General features: G+C 44.6%; 1 protein-coding gene across 1 annotated transcript; it reads left to right on the top strand.

Annotated features, from left to right (window-relative positions):
• Positions 9056–12939, top strand: IL6 (interleukin 6). The gene is given in 5 exon segments (NM_001285640.1): positions 9056–9074; positions 9242–9432; positions 10535–10648; positions 11379–11525; positions 12784–12939. Coding segments are annotated over 5 exon segments (627 nt in total).

The following is a 13557-nucleotide window of genomic DNA, read 5'->3' as shown; positions in this document are numbered from 1 at the left end:
ATTCTCTTACCATGACCAGTCTTACTCTCTCACCGTGACCAGTCTCCAGTCCCTGACATGGCCATAGCTTAAGAGCTGGGCTCTGTCTCTGCCCTGATCCACTAAGGCATGAGCCAGTACCTGGCTGGGGAAACTCAAGGACAGCTGACTCTGTAGAAGAAAAATTCTACCCTGTGCATATCCTTACTCTCCTAAACTCAGCGTGCAGTCTGCGTCAATTTATTTATAAAAACAGCAGCCTTCATTTGGGGACATAGGAGCAGTATGCTTTCACCAGAACAATTTCTTTCCTTAAAAAGTTTTATGGCCAATTGCCTTTGAAAAGTAACCTTAAATAACCTTTGATTACATGCTTTCTCTACACTCCCTAAACCACAGCTGTTTAATAACCAATCTCTAGATTGCATTGATTTGGGCCTTCAAAATATCCTTCTATCTCTGTAGGCCCACAGATGTGCTGGAAGACATATAATAACTAGCTTTCTGGGGGCCCTGGTTCCTAGCTTTTGCCAATTTCCACCTAACCTGTCTAATATAAAGCTACCAACAGGAACCACGGAGGGCAGAGCTGGGAGGAGATGAACACAGTTGGCTCCTCTGAACCTGAACCAGCCAGCCCCAACGTACATCTGCCTGGGCTCCATCCTGTTCTCACGCTGAGATGGCTCTTCAACAGCCTCCAAACCCACCTCCTTCTCCATCCCCTGGGGACTTCTTTCTGCTCATTCAGATTAAACACTTTCATCAAACCACACCCTCCTCAAACTGTCTTCCTTGGCTCCCTACTTGCTTCACTTCCACCTAGCTTTTTAACTCACCCTCCAAAGTTTTGTCTACCTAACAAAAATTGTTAGGTTTAATCAATAAAAATACAAGATGCCTAGTTAAATCTGAATTTCAAATGAACAAGGAATACATTTACAGCATAAGTACATCCCATGCAATATTTGGAAAATACTTTCACTTAAAAATTATTTGTTGCATCCCTGAAATATATCTGGGCATCCTATATTTTACCTGGCAACCCTACATCTAACCTATCCACCATGTCTTACCTCTCCTCCCAAACACCAGCAAGCTTCTTCACAGTTACAGAAGCCTGTGTGATCTCAGGTTAAGTCATCTAATGTCTCTGAGCTTCAGTTTCCTAATGCATAAAATAAAGCTAATAATTGCCACTCTATAGAGTGGAATGTAAATGAACTAATGTGTGTAAAGCATATACTTTATTACTTAGCATTCAAAAAATGCCTGACTGACCCTCATATCCCACATCAATCCTCAATTACTTAAAATACCTTGGCAGGAAAACTACCGTGGTTATGGAATCCAAGGGCCAGGAGTCCTCCTAGAACATCACTCTGTATGTCCAAAGTCTCTTCAATAGGTGCTTATTGTTATATTTTAAACAGATCAGCAGCTTGAGATTAGGGGATGCCAACATATCCAGCAGTAGCCCATTCTAGCAACTCAGAGTCCTTGATCAAGAGAGGCCAGGGCTGTCTACCTCTTACCCAAACATGTCCCCCAACCAACATCAAGGCCTGCAGGCATCTGCTTTGTGACAGGTCTACCTTTAGCTCCCACAGAAAATGCAGTTTCCTTGCACAAGCAACACAATCCCAACAGGTGGAAACACAACCAGAACTGGAGTTGGAAAGGAGAGAAATGTTGCAAGACTACAAACTCCTTATCAAAATGTACAATTTTTTTTTCTCTCGGTAGAACAGGCCCCTGCAAGGAACCTCAAAGTACTAGGGGAAATGAGCTAGATGAGAAGAGATGATGACACCATCACCTGTGGCAACTCCCCAGGCATCCTGAAACCAAGGGCAATGAGCTACCGATCGATGCCCTGCACAAGAGCCAATCGGAGCTCAGCTATGTTAAATTACCAGAACCACCTGAAGAGCAAGTATCAGTTGAACTGCAAATTTCACTTTCATGATGTCAAACCATCAGCATGACTTACTGATTTAGAGATTATGCTATTCCACAAACAAGTGATCAGTTATCCCCCTGGGAAACTCACTGAATGTTTTAAATGCATCTTATCCCCATTCAGATATGCCCTCTTTCTCCAGGGAACAGTGAACAGTGTGCATCTGCAGCAGTAATCAATAAACCCCACTCGATTTTTCCCTTCTCAGCTCTGATGGGTTTGGCTACAGCCATTGTTTACATCATCTCTACTCAGAGAATTACCCAGAATGTTACAGATACAAAGCAGTATAAAAAAGGAAAAGCAGGTTATAATACACTATGGATGGTACTTTTCTATTTCCCACAGCCTGACAGATGTGTAGCTACAGAGAAAAATGACAAGAATAATAATTACAGCATAAGCAATGATTACCACTGGGTGATAAAATTATTATGCAGTGTTTTGGCCTATCTCTATGTTCTCAATTTCTACAATACACTGAACATGTTTTACTTATGTAGTTCTTTCTTTAAGCTAAAAACAATTAAATTTTAAAATATTGATCAGTTCCTGCTTGTATGATAACTAAGAAATCTGCTATCACCTTGCATTGATATGTCTGGGCTTTGGCATCTTCCAAATCAGTCAGTCTGCCTGAGGCCATCAGTGTTCAGAGCATGTCCAAATGCGTGGCACCCTGAGTAGCCACAAGAGGTCTCTTGGTGTAAACCAAGATAACATCAGACTTTTGGACTTTGAAGAGCTATTTCTTAATTCAGAGCCTCTTACTCTATTAAGAGTAGACTCCGGGTTGTTAAGCATAACTAATGAAGATCCACAGAATGCTGGTGCAGGAAAGGAATTTAGAGAAATCTGTCTAATGGAGCCCTGAGATCAGAGAGTACTTTGCCCCCAATCCTCCAGGTGGCCAAAGTATTTTTCTGGCAGCAAAAAGCCCCAAGCTCCTTCTGAATCTTGAAATCTAAGACAAGCCATGAAGGCCAGGGGGTTTTTACTCGTCTGACGAACAGCATGGCCACACAATATCAGATGGGAAAAGCCCAGAGCCGGCATCTCTTCTGACACCTAACCTGCCTTAATGGAGTCTGGGGCCTCAGTGAACAAACTGAACACAGAGGAAGAAATATGTATTACAGCCTCTGTGCTGATTGTCCCAGGACAAGAGAATCTGAGGTAGTTAGCAGCAATTGCTTCAGTACTAAGGCTCCAAACACACCTCTGGGGATGCTATCTCTCCTTGTAAAAGTTCATCACCTCCCAGAAAAGGTATCACCAAAAGACAATTCCAAGTGCCAGGGAAGAAGACACCATTTCCATGCATCCTGATCACTTGCCAAGCAAACAGGTATAGTAGGGCAGGCCTGTCCTCCTGCCATTACTCTTGCCCACAGGAAAGCAGCACACGAGAAACACAGCCTCCAGAGTGGAAGTTGTAGGCCCATCATTCCATGGAGCCCTTGAGAGACTCAGACCACTGTGGAGGCCCCACAGCACAGGAGAAGCTGCAGGCCTGGCAGACCAAAGTGCCAGCAGACCACCAGCCCAGCTGCCTGGGTGCCCAGGCCTCGAAGGCCCCAGTGAGGACAGCACCACCTGGAGCTGCAGCAATAGGCCTGTAAGTCAAGGATTCCTCACTACACATTCTCACACCCATAACTCAGTAGCTTGACGAAATTACCCATGGCTCTTTGACCTGCTTACCTGATTACCTTACCTGCCTACCTTATTACCTGCTTATCTGCTTACCTTATTACTTCTTTGACCTGCTTACCTGGTTACCTTACCTACTTACCTTATTACCTGCTTACCTTATTACTTCTTTGACCCGCTTACCTGGTTACCTTACCTGCTTACCTTATTACCTGCTTACCTTATTACTTTGTGATATTTTTGATCAATCCAGGTGGATCTTGCTTCGAGGAATAATAAAGAAATTACCTATGGCTCTTTGACCTGCTTACCTGGTTACCTTACCTGCTTACCTTATTACTTCTGTGATATTTTTATTCAATCAAGGTGGATCTTGCTTCGAGGAATAATAAAGAAATTACCTATGGCTCTTTGACCTGCTTACCTGGTTACCTTACCTGCTTACCTTATTACTTCTGTGATATTTTTGATCAATCAAGGTGGATCTTGCTTCGAGGAATAATAAAAAAATTACCTATGGCTCTTTGACCTGCTTACCTGGTTACCTTACCTGCTTACCTTATTACCTGCTTACCTTATTACTTCTGTGATATTTTTGATCAATCAAGGTGGATCTTGCTTTGAGAAGTAATAAACCCCAATGGCTCAGTTACAGAGCATTCAAAATGTCCAAAGAATTTCATGGAAATTATTTCATCAAGAAGATTAGAGAGACTTTCCCTACTTTCATGGATTCAGCTTGCTAAGGAGAACACACGTTAAGGTATAATTTAGAGAGACAAAGAGAGTCTCTTTTTTGCAAATAAGTAGCCAAAAGGGCAGGGAAGAGAGGTAAAATACGTCATAGCAGAATCCCCTAGTCTTAACCATTACATGTGATGCTTTCAAATGGGTTACTAGTTTAATTTTGAGGGAAAAGAGTAGAAGGAACCAGCCAATGGTGTTACATGCTTAGTTTCTATGACACTGAACTCAAGAGAACTGAGACCTTTGGAGAAACCAAAGATGGTTCAAATAACTCATGAGAATAAATTAACTCAGTGCTCCTTGCTGATGAGCTGATTTCCTAATAGTAAAGCAGAACCAGCAGCCACAAAGAAGGTCAACCCTACAGATGGAAAAGAGATAAAGCACTGAAATTCAGCCCAGGGGAACCTCCCCAGCCCTGGGGTGCAGAGCAGTGGGCTCCTTCAGGAGCATCAAATAAGATCTCCTCACCAATGCAGCTTCCTGGGCACGCTCTTCCAAGCCCAGAGACCAGAGGGACATGGGGAGAGGGCTCGTCCTCAAGGTGGGGGAGTCTACATGGTTGCTCCAGGAGAGGCCACTTCCCTCCTAAAATGCCTGGGATTTCCCACTTCAGCAGGGGACGATAACTCAGCACATTCCAAAACAATGAGGGCCCAGAACAGATAGCCTGCCTCCTTCTGCACGGCTGTGGATCAGAAACCTGGCACAGCAGCCGCATCTCTTCCTAACAGGGGGAGACGCTAACAACCCTGCACACCTCTGCCCTCCAAAAGCTGAGGCCGGACCAAGAAGTCGCTAGGAGCTGCAGCAGGATGTCAGAGCTGAGGTCGTGAGGGCCAGGACAGAGGCTGGGCTGGCCTGGGAAGCACCCAGAGCTCTGGTATCCAGGCCTGGCCCCCCTCCAAAAGCAGCCAGCCCTTTCCAAGTAGATGCACTGCATGTCCCTAATATTCTCACTCCCAGTAATACCACCACTTTTCTCAAAGCAAAGACATTTCCCAGAGCCCTACAGGCCTGGCTGGTCTGCTCAGTGGGACTCAGTCCCGGAAGGAGCTGCTAAATAACCCACTGTTTCGGTTTATAGACTCTGAGGACTTAGTGACAAGTGAAACTGCGTTCTGACAGCAACTGCAAGTTCTCAAGCAGGCAGTGACTTCTCTTTTTTCTTGGGATACTCCCTCCTGCTAAATCACAGAACCAACGCAACCCTACCCACTAGAATAAAGACACCGGAGCACAACTCCACATGTTAACCTGTGAGATGTGGACGCCATCTCTTTTCCTGGGAGCTTAATACTGAATGGCAGTTACTTTTCCCCTTCACTTTGAATGCACTGATGGACTCTCTGAACTGGATTCCACCAACATGTAGGAGGGCAGTCATAGGCAGTAATTCTAAGGGGCACAGAAAGGACCAGCCAGCCTAGATAAGGGTAGAGGAAGCAAAGTTCCTTGGTGTTTTCCTTCTTCTCCCTATCTGTCAGGCCTCTCTTGGTCTCAGCTGGTAGTTACTTCAAATCAGTAATGGTGCAATCCAGCAGTTGAGGCTATTATTAGTTAATAAATGCTGACAGCATGGCCTTTCCTAATCATTTGTACATGTTAAAATATGAGGGATGAGCTCTCCAAGGGGAAAATCCACTGAGAACCAAAGCACAGAAGCTATCATGGTGGAGTTACGGATGTTGCATTAATGCTTTGGAGCAAAGAACCCTTTTCTCCAACAAGCAAATGGCAACCCAAGGCCAGGATATTAATAAAGACCCTAGATGCTAACAGTGTGTAAGGTGGTGCCCAACAGTGTCCTCTCAACCTCACCATCCACACACAATTCACCCTTCCAGGGCTGCCAGAAGCACAAGATCTGAGATTAAGTCAGACTCTTTCACAGTCAAGGGTCACTTTCAAGATTTTGAATAATGATGATTGATGATGATCGTGGGTGGGGAAGGCTAAGACCTTCGGTCATAAAAACACTTAGCAGAAAACCTGGAAAACAGTGTAACAACAAGATACAAGCTAGGCTCATTACCGAAACTGACAGACCAGGTTCACCATTAAGAGAGAGAAAGAGAGAGAGGAAATCACTTTTTTTTTTTTCTTCATCTTCTACTTAACTTTCAAAAAACATGCATTTGATTTCTTCAGAGGAGAAAAGACTGGGAGACTAGCTGACCACTGGCACAGGAGTCTGGCTCATTCATAAGCAAGGCTCCACATGGACTGCCTGACACAGTTGGCTGGAGGACTTCTCCAAACCAGAGACCCTGGGCCAAGGAATGTTACAAAGAGCAAGTATTAATTGCAGGATTACCATGCTCCAGGGATTTTTCACACAATCATCTCTTTCGGTCTTCACCACAGCGAACTGCTATTATCCCAGTTTTATAGATGAGCAATCAAGGGGCACAGATCCTTGGCATTTCTTAGCCAGGGTCAGACAGCAAGTGGCAGAGCTGGGCTTTAAAGCCAAGCTATGTGAACTCAAGAGCCAGTGCTTCTACCGTGTACCTGACCATAGGAAATTGCCTCAGCATCATCTAGACAATGGGAAAGTATAGTGTGTATATACATGTGTACAAGTGTGTGTGTACACAATATATGAACCAACAATGTAAACACAGAGATGAGTATGTAGGTCGCCAAGAACACTTCACCAGATTAGGGTAACAGAGGATTTAGTTGAAAACACCATAGATCGGGCACTATCTCTGGGAAGAGGAGCTGGGAAGGAAGGAGACCAACTTCTCCCATGCTGCCCTAATGCTCTGTCCCAACATGTTATCATGCACTTCCTATTTTTAAAACTTCTAATTGAAAAAAAAATCTGTATGCTGTTGATTCACTGTATGAAATTTACTAAGTCATATTTTATAAAAAATGGAAATACGAGAAGAAGCAGTCCCACACTACAGAGGCCTAGCACGTGCATTGCAGGGGAGCCAGGAGTGGTGGTTTCGTTCAGTACAGGAGGCTTGGTTGGGGGCATCTGAGTAGTTCAAGACCCAAGAGTACTAAAAGCGAAACCATTCAGCCGTCCTCTCCCATTTTCATTTTCAAACTCCAAACCAGGCTACCACCACTACAGGATCTGCCTCTCTATTTAGAAAGTCAGTGGAAGAATGAATGACCTCACGTTCCCCAATAGGCAGGTCCCAACATGTTGTGCACAAAACAAAACTTAAGTAAATCGATTTGTGTTTTAAATACCCTAGCTGAGGTCCCTGTTTTAGCAATCCTGACAAGATCCTCTTTGCAAAGCAAAGAAGTTGATTGTGATGTTAACACTGTGTTTTGTAAACAAAACATACAAAAAAAGAGGGCTTTTTTTCCCCTGGTGTCATACAAGGGTCCTACTTTCAGTCTGGAACCAATCTTCTGAGCTGTCTGGGTATTTGGGAAACTGGGGGGAACGGCTTGGTATACAGATCATTTGCATGAAACCAAGGACCCTCTTGCAAAAGATGTTATAAGGACCGAGGAAGCCTCTACAAGTTCAACCCAACATGGAAGCCTGAGGCATTCCAGGGGAAGTGTGATTCCAAACCCAGAGTCCTGTTCTATCAGTAGATTTCTTCTCAGTTGCCTCTGGATTCAAATCAAGTCATACAGCTATGAACATAAGCTCCAGAAAATGCCACAAGATCCTCCTCTGACATCCTACCAAAGAGGTGAGTGGTATTCTCCCTACTTCTACCCTGAACCCAGTGGGTGTTGGTAAATTGAGGGCACCAGCAGACCCAGCACCCACCCAGGGCCCTCTCAGTGGGAGCAGGATCATCCTATAGCCAGTGGTAGGGGTAGCACCAGCAGCACAAGACAACCTCCTTGGACAGAGATCAGGGTCTTCATGGGGAGCATCCCCAAAAGGCCACTAGGGAATGAGCAGGGCTGTGACTGATCTGGCCCAAGTAAGCAGGCGCAGGTGAGGAGGAAGCTGGCGGGTGCCTCGCAGTGGCATGTATGTGTGAACCCCCACTGCACCTGGAGACTCCTAGAGAAAGTGCACAAGATCTGGGGGGAGTCAGGAGGTTCTGCAACAGCTGGCCACAGTGAGAGCCAGGAAATAGCAGTACTGCTGAGGGCTCACGGTATCCTTTTTGAGGGAGTGAAGGGGTGGAGAGGCTCACAGTATCTTATTTGTAATCCTAGGCCAGCAGGCTATGGAGTGGTCTGAGGAAACAGAGGTCAGAACATCTTAGGTTTTTTACAAATACAAATAAACTGGAATACTAAAGCCTAATCAGTGGTAATTAAAATATTTTTAAAATCATAGTCAGCCTTAGCTTCTCCCCACTAGCTACCCCCTCTAAAACTCTGTGCATGATTTCAGCTTTACTTTTTCTCAAGACATGCTAATGTGCTGAGTCACTAAAAAAAAAAAGTAAAGAAAGAGTGATCCAGCTTCTGAGGACTAGCTTTGGTAATGATCTAAGCTTCTACGCGGCACTTTTTGCCCTGGTTTGATTCCTGTGATGCTAAAGGACGTCACATTGAGCAATCTTAATAAGGTTTCCAATCAGCCCCACCCGCTCTGGCCCCACCCCCACCCTCCAACAAAGATTTATCAAATGTGGGATTTTCCCATGAGTCTCAATATTAGAGTCTCAACCCCCAATAAATATGAGACCGGGGATGTCTGAGACTCAGTCTGCCCTCGAGCCCACCAGGAACGAAAGAGAGCTCCATCAGCCCTCCAGGAACCCAGCTATGAACTCCCTCTTCACAAGTAAGTGAAGGAAATCCTTAGCCCAGGAACTGCCTGGCAGCCGTGCGGCGAGGGAGGGGGGTGTGTGTCCGCTGCTGGGAGGGCTGGCGGGCGGCCAGCAGCCAGAAGCACAGCTCCCCCAGCGGCGCAGTCTGCTCACTGGCTGCTCTCCCTCCGCTCTGTCACAGGCGCCTTCAGTCCACTCGCTGTCTCCCTGGGGCTGCTCCTGGTGATGACTTCTGCTTTCCCTACCCCGGGTCCCCTGGGAGAAGATTTCAAAAATGACACCACCCCAAGCAGACTACTTCTGACCACTCCAGAAAAAACCGAAGCTCTCATTAAGCACATCGTCGACAAAATCTCTGCAATAAGAAAGGAGGTGGGTAGGCTTGCTCCAGGGTGATGAGCACCCATGTGGGCATCTATTTCCTTGCTCTTGGATGTGAATGGGGGCTTCTGCATTGGGAGGTCTTTGCTGGGTTTGGAGGCAGTTCAGACTTGAAGCCAAAGGGGCAGACTATGTCCTGTAATTTCTCCCCTGCTGCTGGTCTCAGATGGTTCCTTTTCATCCTGGAAAATATACAGTGGGGCTGGGATCCCTGCCCCCCTGGCCCATTCTCAGCTCCATTCTTGGCATGAGCTGTGGATCACACTGCCTCTCAGGATTTCCTTTTCCATAACCAAAAAATAAGGTCTGCCAATGATTTTTGTGATTTGGACTTTAGGAGGATTAAAAAGCACCACCTGAAATGACTGTTCAGCTTCTCAGGACAGTCACAGTACTTTTAGGTCATGCCAGCCCAGTGGTTAAGGACTCCCCAAAGTCATTCTGGCATGTAAGACGCATACCTGATAGTCCACCAAAGTGGCAAAATCACCCATAGGCTACAGCAGCTCCCAGGCTTTAAATGTAAGGTAGTTTGGCTCTGCTTTGGTAAAAAGAAAATAATACAGGAGAGGCAACTGGGAGTCCCAAATCTAGCTCTGATTCTGCTGGACAAGCTTTGTGATCTTGGGCAAATTCTTCAGCACCTCTGGGCTCCATCTGTAAAATTATGGAATTGGACTAGATGATCTGAAAGATCCTTCCAGCTGGGACATATAATTCTGGCTCAAATTATATTTATCCAATTATTATCAAAATTCCATCATTTATTATGTTACCTACTATGTGCTGACACTTTATAAAATATTGTTTTGTCCTCACAATAAACTTAATGGGGAGGTTTTTCATTACCCCCAACTTGCAGATATAGGGACACTGAGACTGGGAATAGGTAATAACCATGAAGTCACAGGTGAGGCTAGAACTGAACCCAAGTGTGCCCATCTTCTGTAGAGCTCACTTGCCTGGGTGCTAATGGACTGTGACTTCACTTTTCTTAGAGAACTTCCTGGCCATGACAGATCATGCATCAGCCCTCTAGTGGTGTGAGTTTTAGGGGCATTTATAAGATAACGGTTCTGATACTCTTTCCCAGATATGTGAAAAGAATGACGAGTGTGAAAACAGCAAGGAGACACTGGCAGAAAATAAGCTGAAACTTCCAAAAATGGAGGAAAAAGATGGATGCTTCCAATCTGGGTTCAATCAGGTACAAATGCATTACGTTCACTTTTCACTACTCCCTAGTCAAAAATTCTTCCTTTTGCATGAAGCATCTGTCTACATAAAGACCAGGCAGGCAATGAAGAAGGGGATTAATATAAAGAACATCATGTAGATTTCACGAGGAGGCCAACTTAAATGATATTAAAGGCAACTTACTTTTTAACAACTTCGTCAAATATAGCGCCTCTGGGCTGGGATTTTCACCACTGTGAAGTGTTAGGAAACCCCAGAGGTTTAGCTAGTTCATCGTGGGTAAGGTGGTCCAGGAACCTTTCTCCTCTTTGGCTGCCCTTAGCAGGATCTAGGCCTGCCCTCCCTGCCGAGATCATTCTCTACACCCTTCTCCTTCAGACAGTGCAGTAAGCTCCACTGACTTCTGATTATTTCATAAAAGGAGGTTTCACCCGGACATTGACAAAGGCAGGAGTGCAGCCAGAGGGAAGAGCATTATGGGGTGTAACAGAGGATGGCCCCTTGCCATAATCTAGCATCTACTGGGCTTTGGGAAACATTTAAGTGGTGCCTCTCGTTGTGCAGGTATTTTAAATGGGGCAGCTGATGCTGTTCAATGTCTCAAAACATGATGCTTAAGAAGTACTTGAAGTTCCCTGGAGGGGAACAGGCAGAAGTTGTTGAATCATAGCAATTTAAATTTCTAAAATCAATTATGCCTTGCTGGCAATAACCAATTTTCCCACCGTCTTTCCTCTTAGGCGATTTGCTTGATCAAAACCACTGCTGGTCTTCTGGAGTATCAGATATACCTGGACTTCCTCCAGAACGAGTTTGAGGGAAATCAGGAAACTGTCATGGAGTTGCAGAGCAGTATCAGAACACTGATCCAGATCCTGAAGGAAAAGGTGAGTGTCCCCTTGCCTGACTCAAAGAAGGCAGCCTAGACAACTCGGCAGTGCAAAGCCAATTCAAAAGCGATGGCTGTGTGTAAAGGAAAAGACCTGACAAATATTTCCTGGTAGTTAAAGCTTTTTCTTTTTCCTGTCTTCTGCAAATGACATCAATAACTATATTTAAAACTCAGTTAAGGGGGAGAGTTTTAACATCAACTTCTAAAAGTTTAAGAAATAAGGGGGGAAAGTATCTGTAGAGGCAGAAGGAAGCATATCCAACCTCAAGTAACAACCCATAGTAACAAAGAACAGAGAGCACAAAAATTATTTAAGATTGCCAGATGACATTCTTATTATTATGGTAGTTTCAACTTGTTTCCCTTACTCTTTTGCCAAGGAGTTAATGCAGAGAAAAGGCTAAAGGCTGGAAGAGCAGGTACCAAGGGCTTTGGTCACTACCAGCTAGCCATTCAAATACCACATAGTATAAGTTTGATGGCACAGTTTGCAGATGAGCCAAAGCGCAGAGAGAAGGAGAAGCAGGCGCATGGGTGCTAATACTGCCTCCCTTTCCTAGCTGTGTGCCTAATACCAGGGCTTCTCCCCCTCGAAGGTGCAGACAAGTTTCCCAGAGGATCTTGTTACAGTGCAGAGTCTGACTCAACAGGTCTGGGGTGAGACCTGAGACTCACATTTCTAACAAGCGCCTAGTGAGGCTGAGGTTGCAGTGCTCCAGGATCACAGGTGGAGGTGCAAGGCCTTCCACCACGACTTAACTCCAAGTCAGTGGGTCTATGCAAAAATGTTTCCCAATCCTCTTTACGCCACCAGAGCAGCTGACTCTTAATAGATGTCAGATGGATGGGTGAGAGCAAAGCCAAAGAAATGTATTAGAGTTAGAGGCCCCCGAAGAACCCATTAAAATGCCTTTAACTAAAAGTTCTTCATACGTCTACTGAATTCTAACTTTGTGCCAGGCACTGTTTAGCATGACAGAAGACAAGTAAGATACGATGGCTGCTCGTGAGATGCTTATGGTCTAACAGAGACAGAGCAGCAAAAAGTATTAGAGCTCAGTTGCTGTGAGAGGGTCTCATGCTGGGTGGGCTCAGAGCAGAGGGACCTCCCCCTATCTGGGCGAGTCAAGGACAGCGGCCCCAATCTGCTCCTTCACTCCAAATTTGTTTGAACATCTTCCCACCTCTCCACTGCAAAAGACTTCTTCAATATTTAAACAATTCCTTTTGTTTTGTGTTCTCTTCATGTAAAGATCGCAGGTCTAATAACCACTCCAGCCACAAACACTGACATGCTGGAGAAGATGCAGTCCTCAAACGAGTGGGTAAAGAACGCAAAGGTTATCATCATCCTGAGAAGCCTTGAGAATTTCCTGCAGTTCAGCCTGAGAGCTATTCGGATGAAGTAGCTGCGGCTCCCATGATTGTGGTAGTTCCTGGGCATTCCCTCCTCTGGTCAGAAACCTGTCCACTGGGCACATAACTTATGTTGTTCTCTATGAAGAACTAAAAGTATGAGCGTTAGGACACTATTTTATCTTTAATTTATTGATATTTAAATATGTGGTTTTGAGTTAATTTATATACATGATAGGTATTTATATTTTTATGAAGTGCCACTTGAAATATTTTATGTATTTGGTTTGAAAAAGCAACGTAAAAATGGCTATGCGGCTTGAACGTCCTTATTGTTTTGGAGCCAAATCATTTCTTGAAATGTGTAGGCTTACCTCAAAAAATTTGCTAACTTATGCATATTTTTAAAGGCATATTTATATTGTATTTATATGTTTAGGCTCTTTTTATAACAATAAACTTCTTTTTTAAAGAAAAAAAAAAAAAAAAACTAAACCTCTGTGTGTGTCCCATGACGCTTACTATAAACAAGTTTCTGTCACTACCACCCCAAAGCTGCAGTCACCTATAATTGAGCACCCATTGCATGCCAGGCACCAAGCACAATGAGTTGCATGCATCATATTTAATCCTTGCATTTGCACACTTTTCCCTGGAGGTGGGAGAGTAAG

The sequence above is a fragment of the Capra hircus genome, chromosome 4 (genome assembly GCF_001704415.2).
Source record: "Capra hircus breed San Clemente chromosome 4, ASM170441v1, whole genome shotgun sequence".
Classification (NCBI taxonomy): Eukaryota; Metazoa; Chordata; class Mammalia; order Artiodactyla; family Bovidae; genus Capra; species Capra hircus.
Note: the sequence above shows the minus strand (reverse complement) of the source record. Positions and strands in the feature narration are given on the sequence as shown.